General features: G+C 40.2%; 2 protein-coding genes across 2 annotated transcripts; one reads left to right on the top strand and one right to left on the bottom strand.

Moving 5' to 3' along the window:
* On the bottom strand, positions 1-1,880 carry opa3 (outer mitochondrial membrane lipid metabolism regulator OPA3; the record flags this gene model as incomplete). The annotated part of the gene is given in 2 exon segments (XM_035680678.1): positions 1-872; positions 1,697-1,880. Coding segments are annotated over 2 exon segments (471 nt in total). The 5' UTR covers positions 1,839-1,880.
* A 921-nt stretch (positions 1,881-2,801) lies between these two features.
* ppp1r13l (protein phosphatase 1, regulatory subunit 13 like) lies at positions 2,802-17,002 on the top strand. Its single transcript, XM_035680643.1, has 13 exons — positions 2,802-2,969; positions 9,275-9,337; positions 9,448-9,569; positions 10,053-10,635; positions 11,344-11,436; positions 11,611-11,699; positions 12,031-12,397; positions 12,487-12,953; positions 13,538-13,675; positions 14,453-14,586; positions 14,803-14,969; positions 15,674-15,867; positions 15,972-17,002. The coding sequence occupies exons 2-13, from the start codon at positions 9,301-9,303 to the stop codon at positions 16,005-16,007; spliced, it is 2,427 nt and encodes an 808-aa protein (XP_035536536.1). The 5' UTR covers positions 2,802-2,969; positions 9,275-9,300; the 3' UTR covers positions 16,008-17,002.
* Positions 17,003-17,626: the final 624 nt, after the last annotated feature.

The raw sequence follows: 17,626 nt of genomic DNA, 5'->3' as shown, positions 1-17,626 counted from the left end.
ACACACAAATAACCCATTGATGTGACCCACGTTTTTGTTTTTGTTGTCCGCTTTTGGCCTTCAATCAAATACACAAAATGTTTCTCATTTATGACTGGCACTTGCATTTAATGAAGCCAGAAGAGCATGAAAATCAGCATTTCCTAAATGATTAAGCTCCATGACGATCACTGAAATGAAAAGATAAAGCAATATTCTGGAGTTGTTATAAAATATATTAACTTTACAGTCACCATTGCCTTTTCCGGCCAATTTTTATATACAGTCAACTTTATGATGAACATGCAAGGCCAACCATAGACATACACTATGAATATCATAGCAATCCCCCTTCGCAGCTAGTTGCTCAAAACATGAGATAATGATAGTAGCCAAAGCCACAGCGCACTGATATGCTCATGTCCACCTCTTCCCCCCCAATTTACTGGACAGGGTGGACTAAAGCAGGGTCATTATCAGGCTGTACACATGGCAGTACTATCTTGTACTTTCACACACAGACCAACAAACAGGGCCACGTCGTATAGCAAAGACCTAATCTCATCACTTTTTGGTGGGAAGAGGAAAGGACACCAGTTGCCTGTTGACCTCTCTCAGCTGAGCATCTAGAGTCTCTGTGGTTAGTGCAAGTTCTGCTAGCTGAGTCTGTAGGCTTGTGATGGTGTCGCTCAGCTCCTCTTCTTTGCGGCGCGAGTTCGCGGCCTGTCTGCTGTACTCCAGTACCATACATCCGCCACCCACGAGGAAGACGACAGCCTCTCCCAACAACTCTGCGCCCAGCTCCGCAGCCGCCTCCTCGTTCAGCGGCTTAATGGTGGAGCCCCGAAAGCCCATGATCCGCATCTTCGTTCTCATCTCAATCCAGTGGTAAACTGTGAACACAGAGTGCACGGTTACAGTTAGTTCAATGTTATATGTCAGTGTTATTCACATTTGCAATCTGATTGCAAGTAAACAGTTTAAAATACATGTGAGAATGCAATGCCACTACTACTACTTCAGTGAAGTCCTCTTGAAAAACGTTTCCTGTTTGTTACTTTGTCTTAATTAAAAAAAAACTGTCAATTTTTGTCCATTTTATTGAGTGAGATATTTCTTTGAATAATCAAACACCATGTATCTTATAATAAAGGCTTTCTTTCATGCACTAAAAGACTAAAAGTCTCATTTTAACGTGCTCTTGTGCCCTGTTCTTTGTTTAAAGGCTTTTGTGTGTAAAGTTAAACATTTATTGTAACTACTACTACTGCAGTAAAGTCCTTTTAACACAAGTTTTCTGCATATTCAGTATAAATAACTGAATACAAGTAGCTTTAACTTCCAATTTAACAGCGTTTTATACTCCTTAAACAACAGAGCACAGTCGCTGGAGAAAAACATATAATATTTAAAAATAATAACTATTAAAATGATGTAATTTTCTGAGCAGGACAAGGGGCAAAAAGGGGCAAAAGGGGCAAAAAGTATCGCAGCTTCTGTTGAAAGCAAAGCTACAACCTGCTCAATGACAAACAAGACCCGCCCTCGTCCCCGGCTGCTATTGGTCGACCAGGTGAACCCGTGAACACGATTGGCTGAGCGGTTTTGAGAACTACAATCCCATTGGCTGTTGCAGTCGTGCTCGCTTCATCCACCGACCGGGGCGTCTGACACTGAAATCTAGCGGTCATTGGCGGGCATTAACTCGGTTACTTACGCTGTGCCGGCGGCAGACAGATGTAAGTCTTGAAGAAGTCGCTTCTCCGGGCTCCCGCTTTTATTCGGTTCGCCACAGGCTTGCTCATCTGCCTCACTCCGAGGTAGAGGAGCTTGGCGATAGGGAAAGCACCGACAACCATCTTGGCGGAAACGCTTCACCAGCGTAGGGCGGGGGGGACGTTGACGTTACGTGATGACGTTAAAAGTGATTGACAGAACGAGTCACGCACGTAAAAAAAAAACAAAAAAACACGAGTTCAGTTTCATTATCTGACTCATTTTTCCTAATATTTGAGTTTATGTGAGTCCAGATAAGATGTAGATACTGATATTTATTGTATTTTTGTTTTCATAATGATAAATTATAAATAAAAAAAATATATAAATATAAATAATCGATAAAGTTTGGCTTATTGATCTTATTTTAAGTCAGTATGATTTTAACAGCAGCATGAATAAGAATATAATGACTGGTATTGTAATGTATGAGATAGCAGGTGAAACAACAGCTACTGAATATACAATATACTTTAGAGCCATAACAATCTGTAATTTGTTTGTTGGTATTGAGATGTTTGTAGCCTACCACATTTTTATGTCATTAAATAATAGTAATTTAAAAAAAACATAGTTATTTAATCGTGTGTTCATATATAGGTTGAATATATTTAATGTGTATCATTTAAATGTATAATAAAACATATATTAATAAGTTAATTTCATTTATTTTTTAATATATGTTTAATGTATGTAATGTATGTTTTGTATGCTACTGGATACTTGAATTTCCCTCGGGATAAATAAAGTATCTATCTATCTATATATGATTACTTAGATTTCTGTAGGCCTATACAAAGTGTGTTATATCTGCTGGGGGTAATAATGTTAATGCTGTAGTGTGTGTTATGTGTTCCTGTAAGAAATTACGCAACGTATAAACTACTTTTTTATTTATTATTACTATATTGCATTACATTTAAAAAAAGTCACAGTAAAAACTGCCAGCTCAGTACGATGGTATGCTTCACCTGGACCAGCTGTGGTAGAAACACCTGGCTCGGGTTACAGCAGTGGAGACAGCCAGAGGGGCTGGACTCTACAGCCCAAATAACTCGACTCAGTATGCAGCGATGACTAAATGTCTGGAGCAACCACCGCTAGAGAGAAACACAGACTGAGCAACCCAGCCTCAGGAAGGACAAGAAACTTTGTACAGGGCTCAGCTTACCTCTCGAATATTTGGGACGGAAGAACGGCTCTCATCTTGTGAGGTAAGGAAGTTTTTTGTATTCGTCCCATAATACAGCGTACGTACCTATGTGCGTGGGAATCACTGTGCGAGGTGAAGACACATAGTTTTCTTATGAGAGATCGCGTCCGTGTTGTGCAAGTAGTGTGTGGTTGGTGCAGCTCTTTGAGTCACTTCGTGGCTCCAGTTAAGTAACAAACAGTTATGAAGACGCCTTTGGTTTTAATGTTGAATAGGCTATTTCTTTCCATGGTTCATTGTGAAGGGTCTTGAATGCGAGGAGGAGCTTGTTCTCAAACTAATGAAAATCAGATGTTACCATCCCTGCCTGGCATGCCTTACAGTCTACAACCACAAAGGGAAGCTTAAGTGCACCAGCCAGCTGCTGGACATTGACAGACTCGTGCATCCTGTACAACCCCACACTGAGAGTCACTTTACAGCCAGTGATACTTACTAAGACCTGTAGCCGATTTAACAGTGATGTTATCTGATTAAATGGTATTTTATGAGCTTTTATGTGATCATTTTGTTGGATGTTTGCCATATTGTGACAGTAGACAAATCCTATTAATGGTGATTTTAAGTGTTGCTGTGAAACATGTACTGTTAAGTTCATATGTGTCAGTTATTTGCTGGACTCATTTGCAGGGTTGCAAACAAACTAAACTTTCCTGTCGGACAGGAGTTGGAAGCTATCCAGCTTGTGCACCCTGAGCTGGGTCTCAAAAACCAGCTAGGCTGCATTGTGTGATGCACTTGCTGTAACCTGTTGCCTACAAGTGCTCATACTGTCGTTAAATTACACCTGTAATTTAACTTTCTTCTAAGTGATAAAAACTCTTGCATGCACAAACATGCAAGGGCAGATATGCACAGCTGCTCTACTTTTTGGTAATGGTCCTGCTTTGTATTTCTTGTACCTCAGCGTGAGCACGACACACTGCAGGTATTAAATGGAGCTCGCCAGAAATGTCTGTTATGTTGTGCAGCACTGAGAGATTCCTGAGTCACATGCTGTGGAGAACAGTGTTGCTCTAGAAGTGCAGAGGATAGCTGGAATAGTGCAAGTAGCCACTGTGTCAAAGGAGAGCCTATAGCATCATGAACCAAACAACTTGTATTGCGTAGGGATTATATTTTAATCACCTCAGAAAATATCCTTTGGTTCACATAAAGTTTATGTACCCTCAGTGTCAGCTAGGACTGATTGTTATCCTAAGCTTGAGTGGATCAAAAGAGGTGCATTGTTTGCCGTTGTCTTTGGCATTGACGGTTGCTGTCAAGAATAGAGTGTGTGTGCATATTTATGAAGGCACAGCATTTCAGTGACTTATTAGGTTGGAGGTGCGGTTGTAAGCATTATAAAAATAACTACCTTGGGTGGAGTTTTCTGTATTTTAAAAGCTTACAGTTGTTTTAGTCTGGGAGTAGATTACATGATTAATAAACCAGTTCTGGTAGGTCATATGTCAAGCAGGGAAGTCATCACATTTAACTTAACAGCTCATGCAGCTAAAGAAAAAGAAAAAACATCAATACAGCTAATTACTTACATGACAGTTTGGTTATAGTTTTATTATCTATAAGATTAGGCAGATAGGTAATGAAGATAAAACCCCCAAATTAACCAGATGATCTCCTTCCTAGATCCCTGATGTTTCACACAATAATTACACAATACATCTCTCCTGTATTTGCACAATTAGCCATGGCCTTAATCTCCAAATGCCAACAGCCCATTTCGAATGATTCCCATCCCATCACATGAGATAGTGGCGAGCCAAGATCAACATTACATTCGATGTTATCCAGGCACGAAAATACCTTCAATGGACTTCAGACCAATGATACCAGGGTTTTAATGTTGCTTTTTATATACAGTATATCTATATATACACCATAATTACCTAATTGTATAATACTTCTATGTGTATTTTTACTTATCTCTGTTTAGTTCTGTTATCCATGTCTGTTTCAGTTTCTATCTGTTGACCGTGTGAAAGCAAAAAACAGTCATATACCTACGAGAGTGTTTCACCACAGGCCTGTAAAATCATAGCTGTGGGGATTAGTAGCAGATTTACCTGTGTGACATAATGTGTTTATGTCGTCTGCTTGATGACATACAGCCAGACTTTGATTTTAGGACTCCACGTCAAAGAAATATGAAAAGTAGGCCACAAAGGGAAGTGTCTGGTCGTGTCAGAGGAATTTCTTTTATCATTCAGTCTTAAACACGATCCCTGCCAAGAATGAGAACGGAGACAATGCCAAAAAGATCTGGAGGAAGGATATGGAGGAGGGACAAATAATAGTGGGGGGGGGATTCCTGGATGGAAATAAGTTCAGCAGAAACTAGAGACTCATTTTGATGTGTAATCTGGGATTGTTGGTGAAGGAAAAGGAAAAGAGGGAGGGACTGCTTGTCGTCTTGGTCAGACACACCCTGGCATTCTGCAAAGCTAATGATTATTGTATTTAATCCTATCTCCTCTCTACTTCCCACAGGATCTCTGCTTTTTTGAGTATCTGTTAACAAAGTTCCCAACTTTTTAGAGTCTACTATGCAGAGGTAGCCAGTAGTTTTGTTAAGTGCTCCTTTAAGGTTTCATCATGTGGTTTTCATCTTGGCTTTACCACTCGAGAGAGCTAATTGTTGTTTGTTAAAATGGTAGAACCAGCTGACATTGTAATCAAAGCAGTGGAAAGGAACTGAAAGAAAGGGAACATGAGGTTTTCCAGGAAACTTCTCTTGAGAAAGAAACCCAAGTGTGGCAGCAGATCAGCAAGCCCAGAATAGAGGACAGCACCACTGCAGTGGCCACAAGCTGTCAGTCCACTTTCAATTTTCAGATGATTAATGTTTGCGTGATTCAATACTTAAAGACAAACACCCCTATATATTGGGTGTGTACTCTAAGGTGTAACAGTTGCCTCACATGATACTATATTGGCTGTTCCTAGAAAACCTTTATGGAGAATGCAAAAATGCATATAGTGAATATTATTCTCTATATATACTTTTACAATTTTACCAAGTCTGGTCTATGCTGTTTAGTTTACTTTAGCTTATTTGCACAGTCATAAAGTATGCTGATAAGAAAAGCAAAGGACGACGAGATGCAAATTACCAACAAAAGCTGTCAAGATAAAGAACAAAAACAAGAAGATTATAACAAATATATCACCAGGCAATGACAAAATGAGATGATAGAGCAAGAAATATAAAGTCATAAAGGAAGTAAGGTAATACCCTTGGTTTCAGTTTATAATCTGTGAATTAACCCTTTATAATAAAGATGTTAGTAACTGATGAGAAATGTTTTTAATTATATTAATTAATAATTAATATGTACTTATTGTTTACTTGCAGCACATTTTTTTCAGTTAAGTCACAGTGAAATAAGGCTTAAGTAAAGAGAAAAATAAAATTCCCAAACTAATCCACAAATATTTACTAGTTAAAGCAACATTATGAAACTATTGTACCTTCAAATAAAAGCTTCAAAATCATTTTGATGCCACACTGACTTATAATAAGGTGAACAGTGCCTCTTTCGTTCGCATTCTGCCCCTCGAACGCAGACCTGCTCTTTCACTATGTAGGTTAAATGGTCCAATCTCCCACAAGACGTGCGAAACAGTTGATGCCACTACTACGCCACTAGCTATGTCACTGATTTTTGGTGAAACATAAATAATCTTCATATTTTATTGAAGGTGTAGGAAAGTGCGCCGATGTACACAGATGGTAACCAACACAGTAAAAGTTTTAATAGAACCAGTGAAGAGAAAACAGAGGACGTGCAATGCAGAAGAGTGTAACAGGGAGGGAACGGGTGGGGTGAATGAATTGCAGGGCAGGAAGGGGAGAGTTCAGTGAGTGAGCAACCTGACCTCTGTGAGTCAGTGAGAGTGTAATCTGTTGTTGTGTGAGCTGTTCTTCACAAAGATAAGCGTCCCTGACTGTGTGTGAGGTGAATGCCTCACTTGGAGGAGTGGTGAGGAATGGAAGCCTGTGAACAGCCCTGACTGAAACATGACAATTGTGACAGTACAGCAGAGTACACAGTGTGAAAAGAACAACTATTATCTGACTCTACTGCACACTTCAGACTGATGACCTTATATAACACATGTTTTCCTCTAGCCCTGGCAAATGTTTAACTGGTGTTGGGGGGGGGGACTTATCCAGTAACTGAGAAGGATGTGTATAATCTAAAGTCAGTTGATGTTGGTCTAGTTTTAAGGGTGTATGATTAAAGGTGGCAACAAAGATTAACGCCTCCCCCTCCCTCTTTATGCCCAATTTAAAAAAAGAAGAAGTTTGTCATGTACAGCAAATGATACAATATGTAACGTAGCTTAACACGAAGAGCTAAAAAGGGAAATAATACCTTAATCTTTTTTACAGTGGCCTCTGTGTATCATTTCTTGTTTTCTGTTTCAACATAATTGAACAAGATACACAAAAGAAGCTTTGGAGTTGTTGGATCATGTATTTTTTCATAGTTTCAGTCTCACAGAAATACAACCTCCCCACAAATTAAGGTTACTCTGGAAATCACTAACCCAAGAACTTGTAGGCAAGGCATAGTGGGCTCAAGGGAAAACAATCATTTGTGTCATACTATAAAAACAGCAAAGTGATGACACAGTATACAATAGTTTAGGAGTAGCCATGGTTTGTTTTTGAAGTAAGAAAATTACCAAAATAGCTCACAGACATGTTGAGTGGTCACAGGCCTAGTGGCTGATTCATCAGTGACAGTGGATTCCTTGTTTTCCACAGGCCGAGACACTGACCTCACTTTCCGCGCGTCTGTGTGACTATGCTTACATGGCCATTATTAGTTCAGTTTATGTTTGTAAATGAGGTGCAAGTGTGTTAAAATGTCCCAACACATTTGGATAAACATATGATTCAACTAAGGATTTTAAGATTTACTATTTAATGAGCACCAACATGCACATATTTATGGTATGGTCTGAAATAACATATTAAGTTTGGACTAACATGGCATTAATTTTATCCACATGTGTGAAAGTCATATCAGGACTTACTGTTCCCTTTAAAATGTAATGAACTAAAGGTTCTCCACAATATTAAAGCTTTACAATCCTTAAAAGAGAGAGAGACGCTTAATGTGGTGTATTTTATGTTCATGAAGAAGATGCCACAGAATCATGTTCACAGTTCATGAATTAGATGCTTCTATTATGTCCCTAGTACTATTGACTTCTTTATATTTTACCTTTACAAAATGTGTCATCCATACTGCCCACAAATACAAGCTGACAATTGATCTGATTATAGTCTTACACAGTCTTTATTTACTCAATATTTGACAGCTACAGTTGTCAGACAGATCCTATTAATGAGCAGAAATGTTTGACTATGAATTCATTTGCAGATATGCATATATTGTAAGTGATTATCAGGCATGCTGTGATTTCTTTTGGCATTAACGCATTATTTGAATCTGTCATTTCCTGGTAAACAAAGCTCGGAAATGACTGTATTCCTGCAGAAAGCCTAAAAAGTACAACCCTATGTTTTAGAATGACAAATAAATGAACCTTGAACTTTGCATAGCTTTTTGTCAGTCTGGACTAATTGACCTGTTGGCATACACAGCTGTCTGGAGTATTAATATAATCTGTCATCCACTTCACGAGCTGTGTACTGCACCTGTCTGTCTGAACCTGGCTTTCAAACAGACCAGTCGTATGTGATACTAAGCTGAAACACCTGGCACCAGAGATCAGCAAACAGGAAAGACACTGCAAACTGTTTTTCTAAAATGGCCTTCATAGGGCTGTGATTTCATTGAGTGGCGTGACCACATAAGTCGCTCCAAGCATGCCTACAAGATTTCTTCTGAAATTTTCAAACCATGGGGAAACCCAGGCTTGTTCAGACAAGAAGGGCGTTCAGGTTATGTGTTCCCACAAAGTTGGCTTCTTATCGGAGCATCTGAAAGGGTAAGAAAGCTTGGAGCCTGCAGCAGGAAAGAAAGGGTAGGGTTAAACAATACTTAGCATTTTCAGTTAGAAGCCACAGTGTAATTTTATTGCATCAAGAGTTAAAGACTGGACTGGAATGGAATGAGAGGAGCCTAGAGGGCAGAGAACGAAGCCTGTTCATACGAACCCTTATGCTGTTACATTATATCATTGGCTGGAGCATGCCGATTCCCATAAAATGTCTGAAAGTGCTGAATGGGAATCCATCTCATGTAATTGTGAAACTATTGTGAGCTGAAAGTGGTGTGAGACTGTTCTCCTAACAGCTGTGGTATTTTTTTTATTATTTTTTTTCAGGAGCTGAAAGCTGCTACCTCACAGCCATGAGTTCCCAGACAAGCTATGGCAGCAGCATGCTGTGTGAGTTCCCACAAGTCCTTGATTTGTCTCTTTGGCTCAGTGTATATTTGTGCACATGGGACTATTATCCTTTGCTAATTGTCTTTTGTGCTTATGTGGTTTATATTCAGTCCAGAGTATAAATGAGGACCTGAATGCATCGTTGGCTACAGCAGATGAGTTATCCAGAGAGTTCAACTCCCTGCTGAAGGAGGCCTCTTCCAACGACAACAACACCACGTCTGGGTCTAAGGTACACACAAACCTTCAGCACTGGTTTTCTCCTTTTAGCTGTTAGTTTGCCACAGTTTGTAGTTTTTAAAAGTGTGCATACATGTGTGAGTGTCCCTCTTTAGTGAGTTAAAGTTCTGCACCCTCTCATAGCTAGCCTCTAGCATACTATTAGTGTCTGGGTTTTCTATTAGAGGGTTTCTTTCATCATTATTTCTTAAAAGATAAAATGTGTATGGTTTACCTGTCTATTTTCCAAGCTAAATGTACTAAATCTACTACTGTTATTTCCCTAAATTTAAACAACAATAATGGTGTTGTTAATATTCAACAACATATTTCTGTGAGAAATAGACCCTTCACATTTGTGCAGTAGTTATTGAATGCCAACAAGATACATAAGTATTGTTTTATCTTTGTTAAATTTAATGAAAATGAGTAATAGTCATTCCTTATATTTTTAGAGTAATAACTGTATTTATAACAGATACATTTTCCCATTTAGACGAGCTCTACAAATTACAGAGAGAAGCCTCTGTCCACCGAGCTGTCTAACACCTCCACCACTATTAGGGAGTCAAGTGGCAGCAGTAATGGCAGCTTCAGTTCCCAGCCTATCTCCTCAAGCTCAACAACTTTCCATCCCGTGGACTCCCTCATCTCCAGCAATAAAAAAACATCCTCCTCTTCTGTCTCCTCCATCAGCCCACTCTCATCCCCTAAGATCCACAGGGAGTCACACTCTCCCCTTCCTCGAGCTGGATCTGAGAGCTACTCGTACAGCCAGCAGAGCCCCAAGCACTCACCTCACACCCCAAGACGTAATCCCCCTTCTAATTATGACAGGAGCCCACGAGGCTCAATCAGTTACATCGAGAGGAGCCCCTCCCCGAACCCCACAGCTGTTTCTTTTGACCAGTCATCTCGGTCTGGCTCAGTCCACTCCTCTGGCAACCTGCTGAACCCTTATGACAGCAGTCAGATGGGCCGCAGGTCGCCTCGGCCAGAGAGAAGCCCCTCTCCTTTGTCCTTCAATTATACAATGTCCAGCACGCTCCCACGAAATTTTGGCGGTTTCAGGGAACCTGGTAAGTGACTGTAGTCATCTAGCTGTGAAACAGTTAGATGTAATTTGTGGGCAAATTAAACCAATCAGAAATATTTCAATATTATAAATTAACTACATTCCAACTATAGTGAAGGTGGGAAACTACCTGAAAGATTGTCTTACTGTATGTGAGAAAACTGGGTAACTGGGTAACTATTCATATTCAGTGTTGATCATTTTTCTAAGGAATCAGGTGTTTGTATTGTGAAACATGGTATTAAGACATGGTATGTCATTGGAGCAGGTATGGTCAGAAATGCTGCCAATCATAGTTCAGTTTGCGTTATTGTTATGTTATGTTGTTAATTAAACAAGTCTGTTTTTTTAAGAGGTGGGTGTGACGCTCTGGAAGCTTTAGATGTAACTGAACTGTGACAAAAAAACAAAAACATCCTACCAATGGGTTTCATAGATGTACAGTAGAGTAATGCTAGTTTGACCTTCACTTTATAAACATTTTAACAATAAAAAACTCTGAAAATGCAACCTAGTAATTTAATTGCTCTGGGTTTAATGCCACAGTGCTCTTTCGGAGATTCCTCAACTCTACAAATAAAAAGTCTTGGAGAAATACTGGCCTGTAAAAAAAAGTTCTTTTTAAGCTTCCTTTTGTAATTTGTCCCTCTTTCCAGCACTCTCACTCTGTTTTTGTGTTTTGTTTTGCTCTTATTTTTTCACTCTTTCCCAGAAGAGGGTGTGCAGTGGCAAAAGAGTCCTGGCAAGTGGAATGAGACAGATCTGGACGTGTCCTACGAGAGGAAACCTCACCATACCTATGACAGTCGGTTGATTTCTGCTACTTTCTCTTTTACAACTACAAGTTTTTACAACTTTCATATTTTGTTGTGGAATTAGTCCAGGACAAACAATTTAGGCACAAGATGTAAGAGGCACTGGTGCTCTGCCTGTACTGTATGTGGTCTCTGTTTTCTAAATTAACACTTTCCTGTTACAGAGACAGAGTGGATACGGCCGTCTGTGCCAAATAGTAGCTGGAGAGAATCCAACCTTGATGGCCCTCCTCCAGCCCCAAGCCCCAAAAAGGTGGGTAGTGTTACCAGAGAAACAGTCACAAAGGAGCTCTGGGAGATTTGTTATTATGGCTTATGTGGTTGCCCAAACTTTTCTTTGTGTTCATTGTGAGTTCTTGAGAAGCCACAGTGGCCTGGCTCTGTGTTTCAAAGATAAGAACAGCATGAAGTGACTAACAGAATGTAGAACTCAAAAGCAATCATAGCATTTATTCCTTAAAGATCTTAAGAAGATTTTTGGCCTCTATGGTACAGAAAACCACCACAACTGCTAAAAGTAGTGCAATTCTCCGCCAGCCCTCGAATTAGTACGAATTTATCCCTCTTTTCTTATTTCTTTTCAGGATCCTCGCTCTCTTCAGTTTTCCCAGGGCTCTCTCCCCCGTAATGCACGTATATCAATACCTCCAGATGTTTCGTCCCCATCCCACTCCCCTTTCCACCCTCAGCCCATCATCTCCCGTATTTCAATACCTCCAACATCTACCCAGTCCCGTCAGCGCAGGCCCATCCCTCTTTCTGTCATCATGCGTCTCCAAAACCCCCACTGGGGAGCGATGATGACCCACCACCCCAGAGCCCTGGGAGGAGAAGGTGATATGACACCTTACCTACCAGCTGTACCCTTCCCAAGGGAATTCTCCAACCACCCTGTATTCCACCCACAGCAACCCCCCCCTGAGCTGAGACAACCAGCCATATACAGTGATGGTATAACACATTTAACACTCTCTATGTTCACGACATCTCTGTTCAACTAACTGTGCATTACAAATGTGGTTTGTTGTCCATCGTTGCAGTGCTGAACCCAGGGGATATAGATGCAGAGTTAGAGCGGCTCGACTTTGTTCATTACATGCCTGTGATTTCGGAGACTCCCAGCTCACCAGAGGGCAGTATGAAGGTTGAGCAGGGCGTACCTCCAGCTCCCCGGCCCCTCAGCCCCACCCGACTACAGCCAGTGGTGGCTCCTGAGGCCCAGAGCCAGGAGATTCCTAACCTGGAGGAGCTGCTCCGCATGCGGGCAGAAATCCCCCGGGCCCTGAAGAGACGGGGCTCCGTGGACCAGTCACGGCCCCTGAAGAAGGCCTCCCATTACCAGCCGAACCAGTACAAAAATCTCATCGACAAGCTTTTTCGCAGGAATGAACGTCGCCAGAAGGGGGAGCGAGGTAGCGAGAGCAGCAGCTCTTCAGACGGAGAGGACAGCGCTATGCCTCCTGCACCTTTTCCTCAAACATCTACACTGATTCCCCACGACTTCAGAGTAAGAAATGGGCTTAGATGGTAAATGTGGGGATGAAAAGGACAACAGATGCAACAAAGGCAACAAAGAAAACCCTAAATGATTAGAAGACAACCACATATTACAAGTTTTGGTCAATGGCAGCTGTATTTACATACAGGCGTAACTGGAAGAACCAGTATTTACGATGCAGTTGTCTCCTATTTTAAAGTGCATTGACAGGCAGCTTAAGATAGAGTTCCACTGAAGATAGTCATCCATTTTTCAAGGAGGGGTTGCGATGTTATCAAGAAGTTATTATCTCTGTTGGCCAGCTTGTAACACAACCAATCCAAATGTAGTATATTTCCCAGATACCTGAGTCATTGCTAGCCAACAATGTAGATAGTGAAATAGCTTGCCCTAAATACTTGTCAATCGACTGATTTACCTCTATTGAACCAAAGATGGCAAGAAGTAGGTTATAGTTCTGTTAAATGCTTTTGATATACAGTTGGATATAAAATGGGTTATGTTACATTTTGTTTTAACTAACTGTGGTGAACAACATCTCTGCAGTCAAGTGTTTTACTTTATACGAGCTTGCATCCTGTTTGTCGCTTCAGAGCTACCATTCCATTCTGCGCCGGTCCAACCGGGAACACAAAGGTTCTGGAAAGCGAGCACGGCTCAGCCCGCTCGTCCTGCTACTGGACGGAGCGCTGGTCGGAGAACTGGAGACAGTGCAGAGGGCCGTGCAGGAGGTGTGTGTGTGTGTGTGTATACTAATAGACATACACCTAATTGTATACAGTATACTGACACTGCTGCTACTCTCAGTAATAGTTATAATGCCTAGAATACTAAACCCATTCTAATAATTATATACAAATAATATATATATGTTTTAATAAACAAGCAAAATGTAAAAAAGGGTCAAATTGATTCAAAGAAACAAATTCAAAATGTAAAGACTACCATTGTTATATAAAAACATAATCTATTGAGATTAAATAAATAAATTAGTATAAATAGTAACAATTTATACTAATTCCCCCATTTTATCTTTACCTCACATCAGCAGCCTCCATTGATACATTTTAAACTCATTCAACCAGTCTGAATAAAGACAGTAAAGTGCCAAAGTTGGTGCTCCAGATTTGGATGCAGACTTTAAGAAGCACTGGGAAATGTTATATTTAACTTTCATTCTCTCAGGGAAGGTTTGCTGAGCCTGCATTCCCTTATTCAACACATCCCTGCATCTTCTTTATACAGAAATACATTTTCCTGGTAGTTTCTCATGCGGTAAAACAGCTTCCATTTCAGCAAAGTTGGGGTTGGGTGCTGGCTCAATGTGATCCTGACAGTAGTTCCAGAAAGAGGATTAAGTGAATAAACCAGTTATAATTTACATTCAACATCACACTTTATTGATATGTACAGTAAAAGCATGAGAATATCTTAGAGCAGAAGTTCTTGTAACGTAAGTGATTACAGTTCAGCTGATGAATCCTCTCTGTGTGAAATGTTTTCCATAGATGAACGACCCTAGCCAACCCAATGATGAAGGCATCACTGCTCTTCACAATGCAATCTGCGGGGGCCATTACAATGTTGTGGATTTCCTGGTTCGCATTGGAGCCAATGTCAGCGCACCAGACAGTCACGGCTGGTAAAGAGTCACTTCTCTTCTCACTCATCTCATTGTATTTAGATTTTGTGAAAAATCAGTACATTAAAAGTGGCATGTTCAGTTCCCATTGAGACTCTCAAGGTGAGGGTTTTGCTAAAAGTGTGGAGTTCATAATGTGTCTTAATGTAACATTTTCAGAACAGCAATCTTGTATTTCTAGATGTATTTATTTACTGCCAGTTCTTTGGCCCACAGGACTCCTTTGCATTGTGCAGCCTCTTGTAACGACCGTCCTCTGTGTGAGTTTTTGGTGAGAAATGGAGCTGCTGTCATGGCCATGACACAGAGCGACGGCGCTACTGCGTCCCAGAAGTGCGATCCTTATGCTGTCGGGTTTGAGGAGTGTGAGAGCTTCCTTAGGGGTGAGGCAATTACACTTACACATGTGCGCGCACACACACACACACACACACACACACACACACACACACACCTTATGACACTGCACTATTAAATACAAAAGTCATCATTGTAGGATGAATCATAAAGTGATGGTTAGATGTGACAGGTTTGAGCTTAGTCTTCCATTAGTCATTCAAAACTATACTTGTGTTGGCAAACACAACATTCAAGCAAATAATATAGCTGATGCCAAAATACCCTTCATAAAACTGAAGTTTACATTTGTGGGCCTTATTCAATATTCCCATCTAAATTAACATAGCAGGGAGATACAACAGATAGGGGTCTTGGTGTCTTATTCAAGGACACTGCAACAGGACACATTGTGAGGCAATCTTTAAACTATTTTGTATTTCATACCAAATCTTCATTTTTAGCAGGCCGGAAAAGCCTTTGAAACACTGTTTAAAACACACCGATCTTGTGTCCTACCTGTATTCACTGGTATACACTGACAGGCTTTGTAAGAAAATAAAGTAGAAGCTGTTTTAGTGAAATATGAATTTTTACACATCTGATATTTAATCAAAAGCTGATATTATTACCTGTAACCATTTCAGTCAAGAAACACCACTTGTCTTCCTGATCACTAATTGAAACTCACTTTCTGGTACAGTAAGTGTTAGACGTGCATAGATATATCCTCCTTTCTTTGTAATACCAGGTGTGGAGGAAGCCATGGGGGTGGAGAACAGCGGGGTGCTGTACGCTCTCTGGAGCTACCCAGCTCAGGCAGCCGATGAGCTGAGCTTCAAAGAGGGAGACATGGTCACCATCCTGCAGAAACCGGAAGGGTCGGATTGGTGGTGGGCCTCTCTCTGCGGCAGGGAGGGCTTCGTTCCAAACAACTACTTCGGGGTGAGCTACCACACGAAGAGTTTTAGGCTTCGCCAGCTGATTTTCTTGCCATAATGCAGAAATAAAACATGAATGTTAATATTTTTTTTGTTTTTTTTTTCCAGCTTTTCCCAAAAGTTCGGCCAAAATCTCTCTGCTGAGTGATCTCTCGATGATCAACCCTGGTCAAACTGGTGCAAGGACTGTCTCAAAAAACTAACAGCTTCATAGTGTTGTTTGAAAGGACTGTGTCTGTGTGATAATGAAAAGCATGTACTGCTGCGGGGCATGAAAAATGTTTTTGATCCGTCAGTCAAGGAGAGTTGAAGGAGAGTTCTCAGTATTCATTTTGGCCTCGCTGACAAGGATGAATCTTTTTAGAAGACATCATTTGTACTGACTCTGCTGTAGGATATTTTTTCTAGTAAGGCTACAACTTTGTACTCTGCTAAACCTTTCTGTCAAGCTCTGTCTGTTATTCCAAAGGTTACAAAAGGGACATATTCCCCTGCTGTTTTGCTCCACTGTGTTCCAGTCAGAAGGTGACATTTCTGACTCATTAGCTGGATGGTAATCAAAATGCAAACAGTGGCTGTTGGTGTTCTGTCCACTCATCAGCGAGGTCAATGTAGCTGTATGACGGCAGCAAACATGACCCATGATTGCTCAATTTAGAAAAAGGGCTGCTTCAGTGAGAGCAAAATCAATCTAGTCATTACTGTGAGCAGAGTTGTCTGCTGCTGCATCAAAGAAGTGAGTAATCAGGAGTTTCGATGGAACTTTTATTGTGTGAAGCAACTTTTTTTATTCTGTTGATGGATCCTAATAACAACCACATTCATGATTTTTCTAGCCAAATATTTTTTTAAGAGGGACGTTTAATGTTTTCCTGCCAATTTGGCTGTAGACTTTACATATTCTTTTTAATGACTCGTTTGGAAGAGATCATAGGTTTTCTATGACAGTGAAATTGGTCTTTTTGTGGATGTGTGTGTATTTGAATTAGTTTTTTTAATGTTATCAGTTTTCAGTGTAACACCTTTGTTGCTAGGGACTGCTGTGCACTAAACCTGTAACCCCTCCCAAGGGAGACACAGTGACCAAATGTTTGAATATTCAATAAATACAAGTCACTTGCTTTTGGTTTCCGTTGAAATCTTTTGTCACAGTCATATGTTTGTGGCTTAAAATAAATGTGAAATGTCCTTTACTGACCAGCAGATGACACTGTATAATCAAGTATAAATTCAGTATCAGCATAACATTTCATTAATACTACCAGCAAATATAAACTAAAACATAGTAAAACACCATTTATTGTGGCTGTTTTGTGCAGTATCAGTCCTCTGTGTTGTGTGTTATATTAAACCTTCTTAGTACTTTGTTTCTTTGAAGTTATATTTATTCTCATGTTCTTTCTCCCTCTCCGTTTCTTTTACACCACAGAGCACCCAGGCGACTGCTGTGATTCTTAATGAATCAATTAGCTGCACTATTATGCACAAGGGTAATTACTAAAAAAACTACACACACGATTAATATTTTTTTAATTAAGTCTGACTCAAGCCTTTTGATCTGTAGACTATCTCTACCCCACTGGTATTAAGAAAACACCAACGCTTGTATGCTTCATCACAATCCCTGAGGAAGATTAGTGTCAACATTGTTTGAAGCTGACTGCTGTTTCTCTTTTAATGTTTTTCTTTTTTAATTTTATGTAGATTATGAAAAATATATGATGATGATGACATACACAGAGACAAACACATTCACAATTTAC

The sequence above is a fragment of the Morone saxatilis genome, unplaced genomic scaffold (genome assembly GCF_004916995.1).
Source record: "Morone saxatilis isolate NCDOM2014 unplaced genomic scaffold, NCSU_SB_2.0 Contig8, whole genome shotgun sequence".
Classification (NCBI taxonomy): domain Eukaryota; kingdom Metazoa; phylum Chordata; class Actinopteri; family Moronidae; genus Morone; species Morone saxatilis.
Note: the sequence above shows the minus strand (reverse complement) of the source record. Positions and strands in the feature narration are given on the sequence as shown.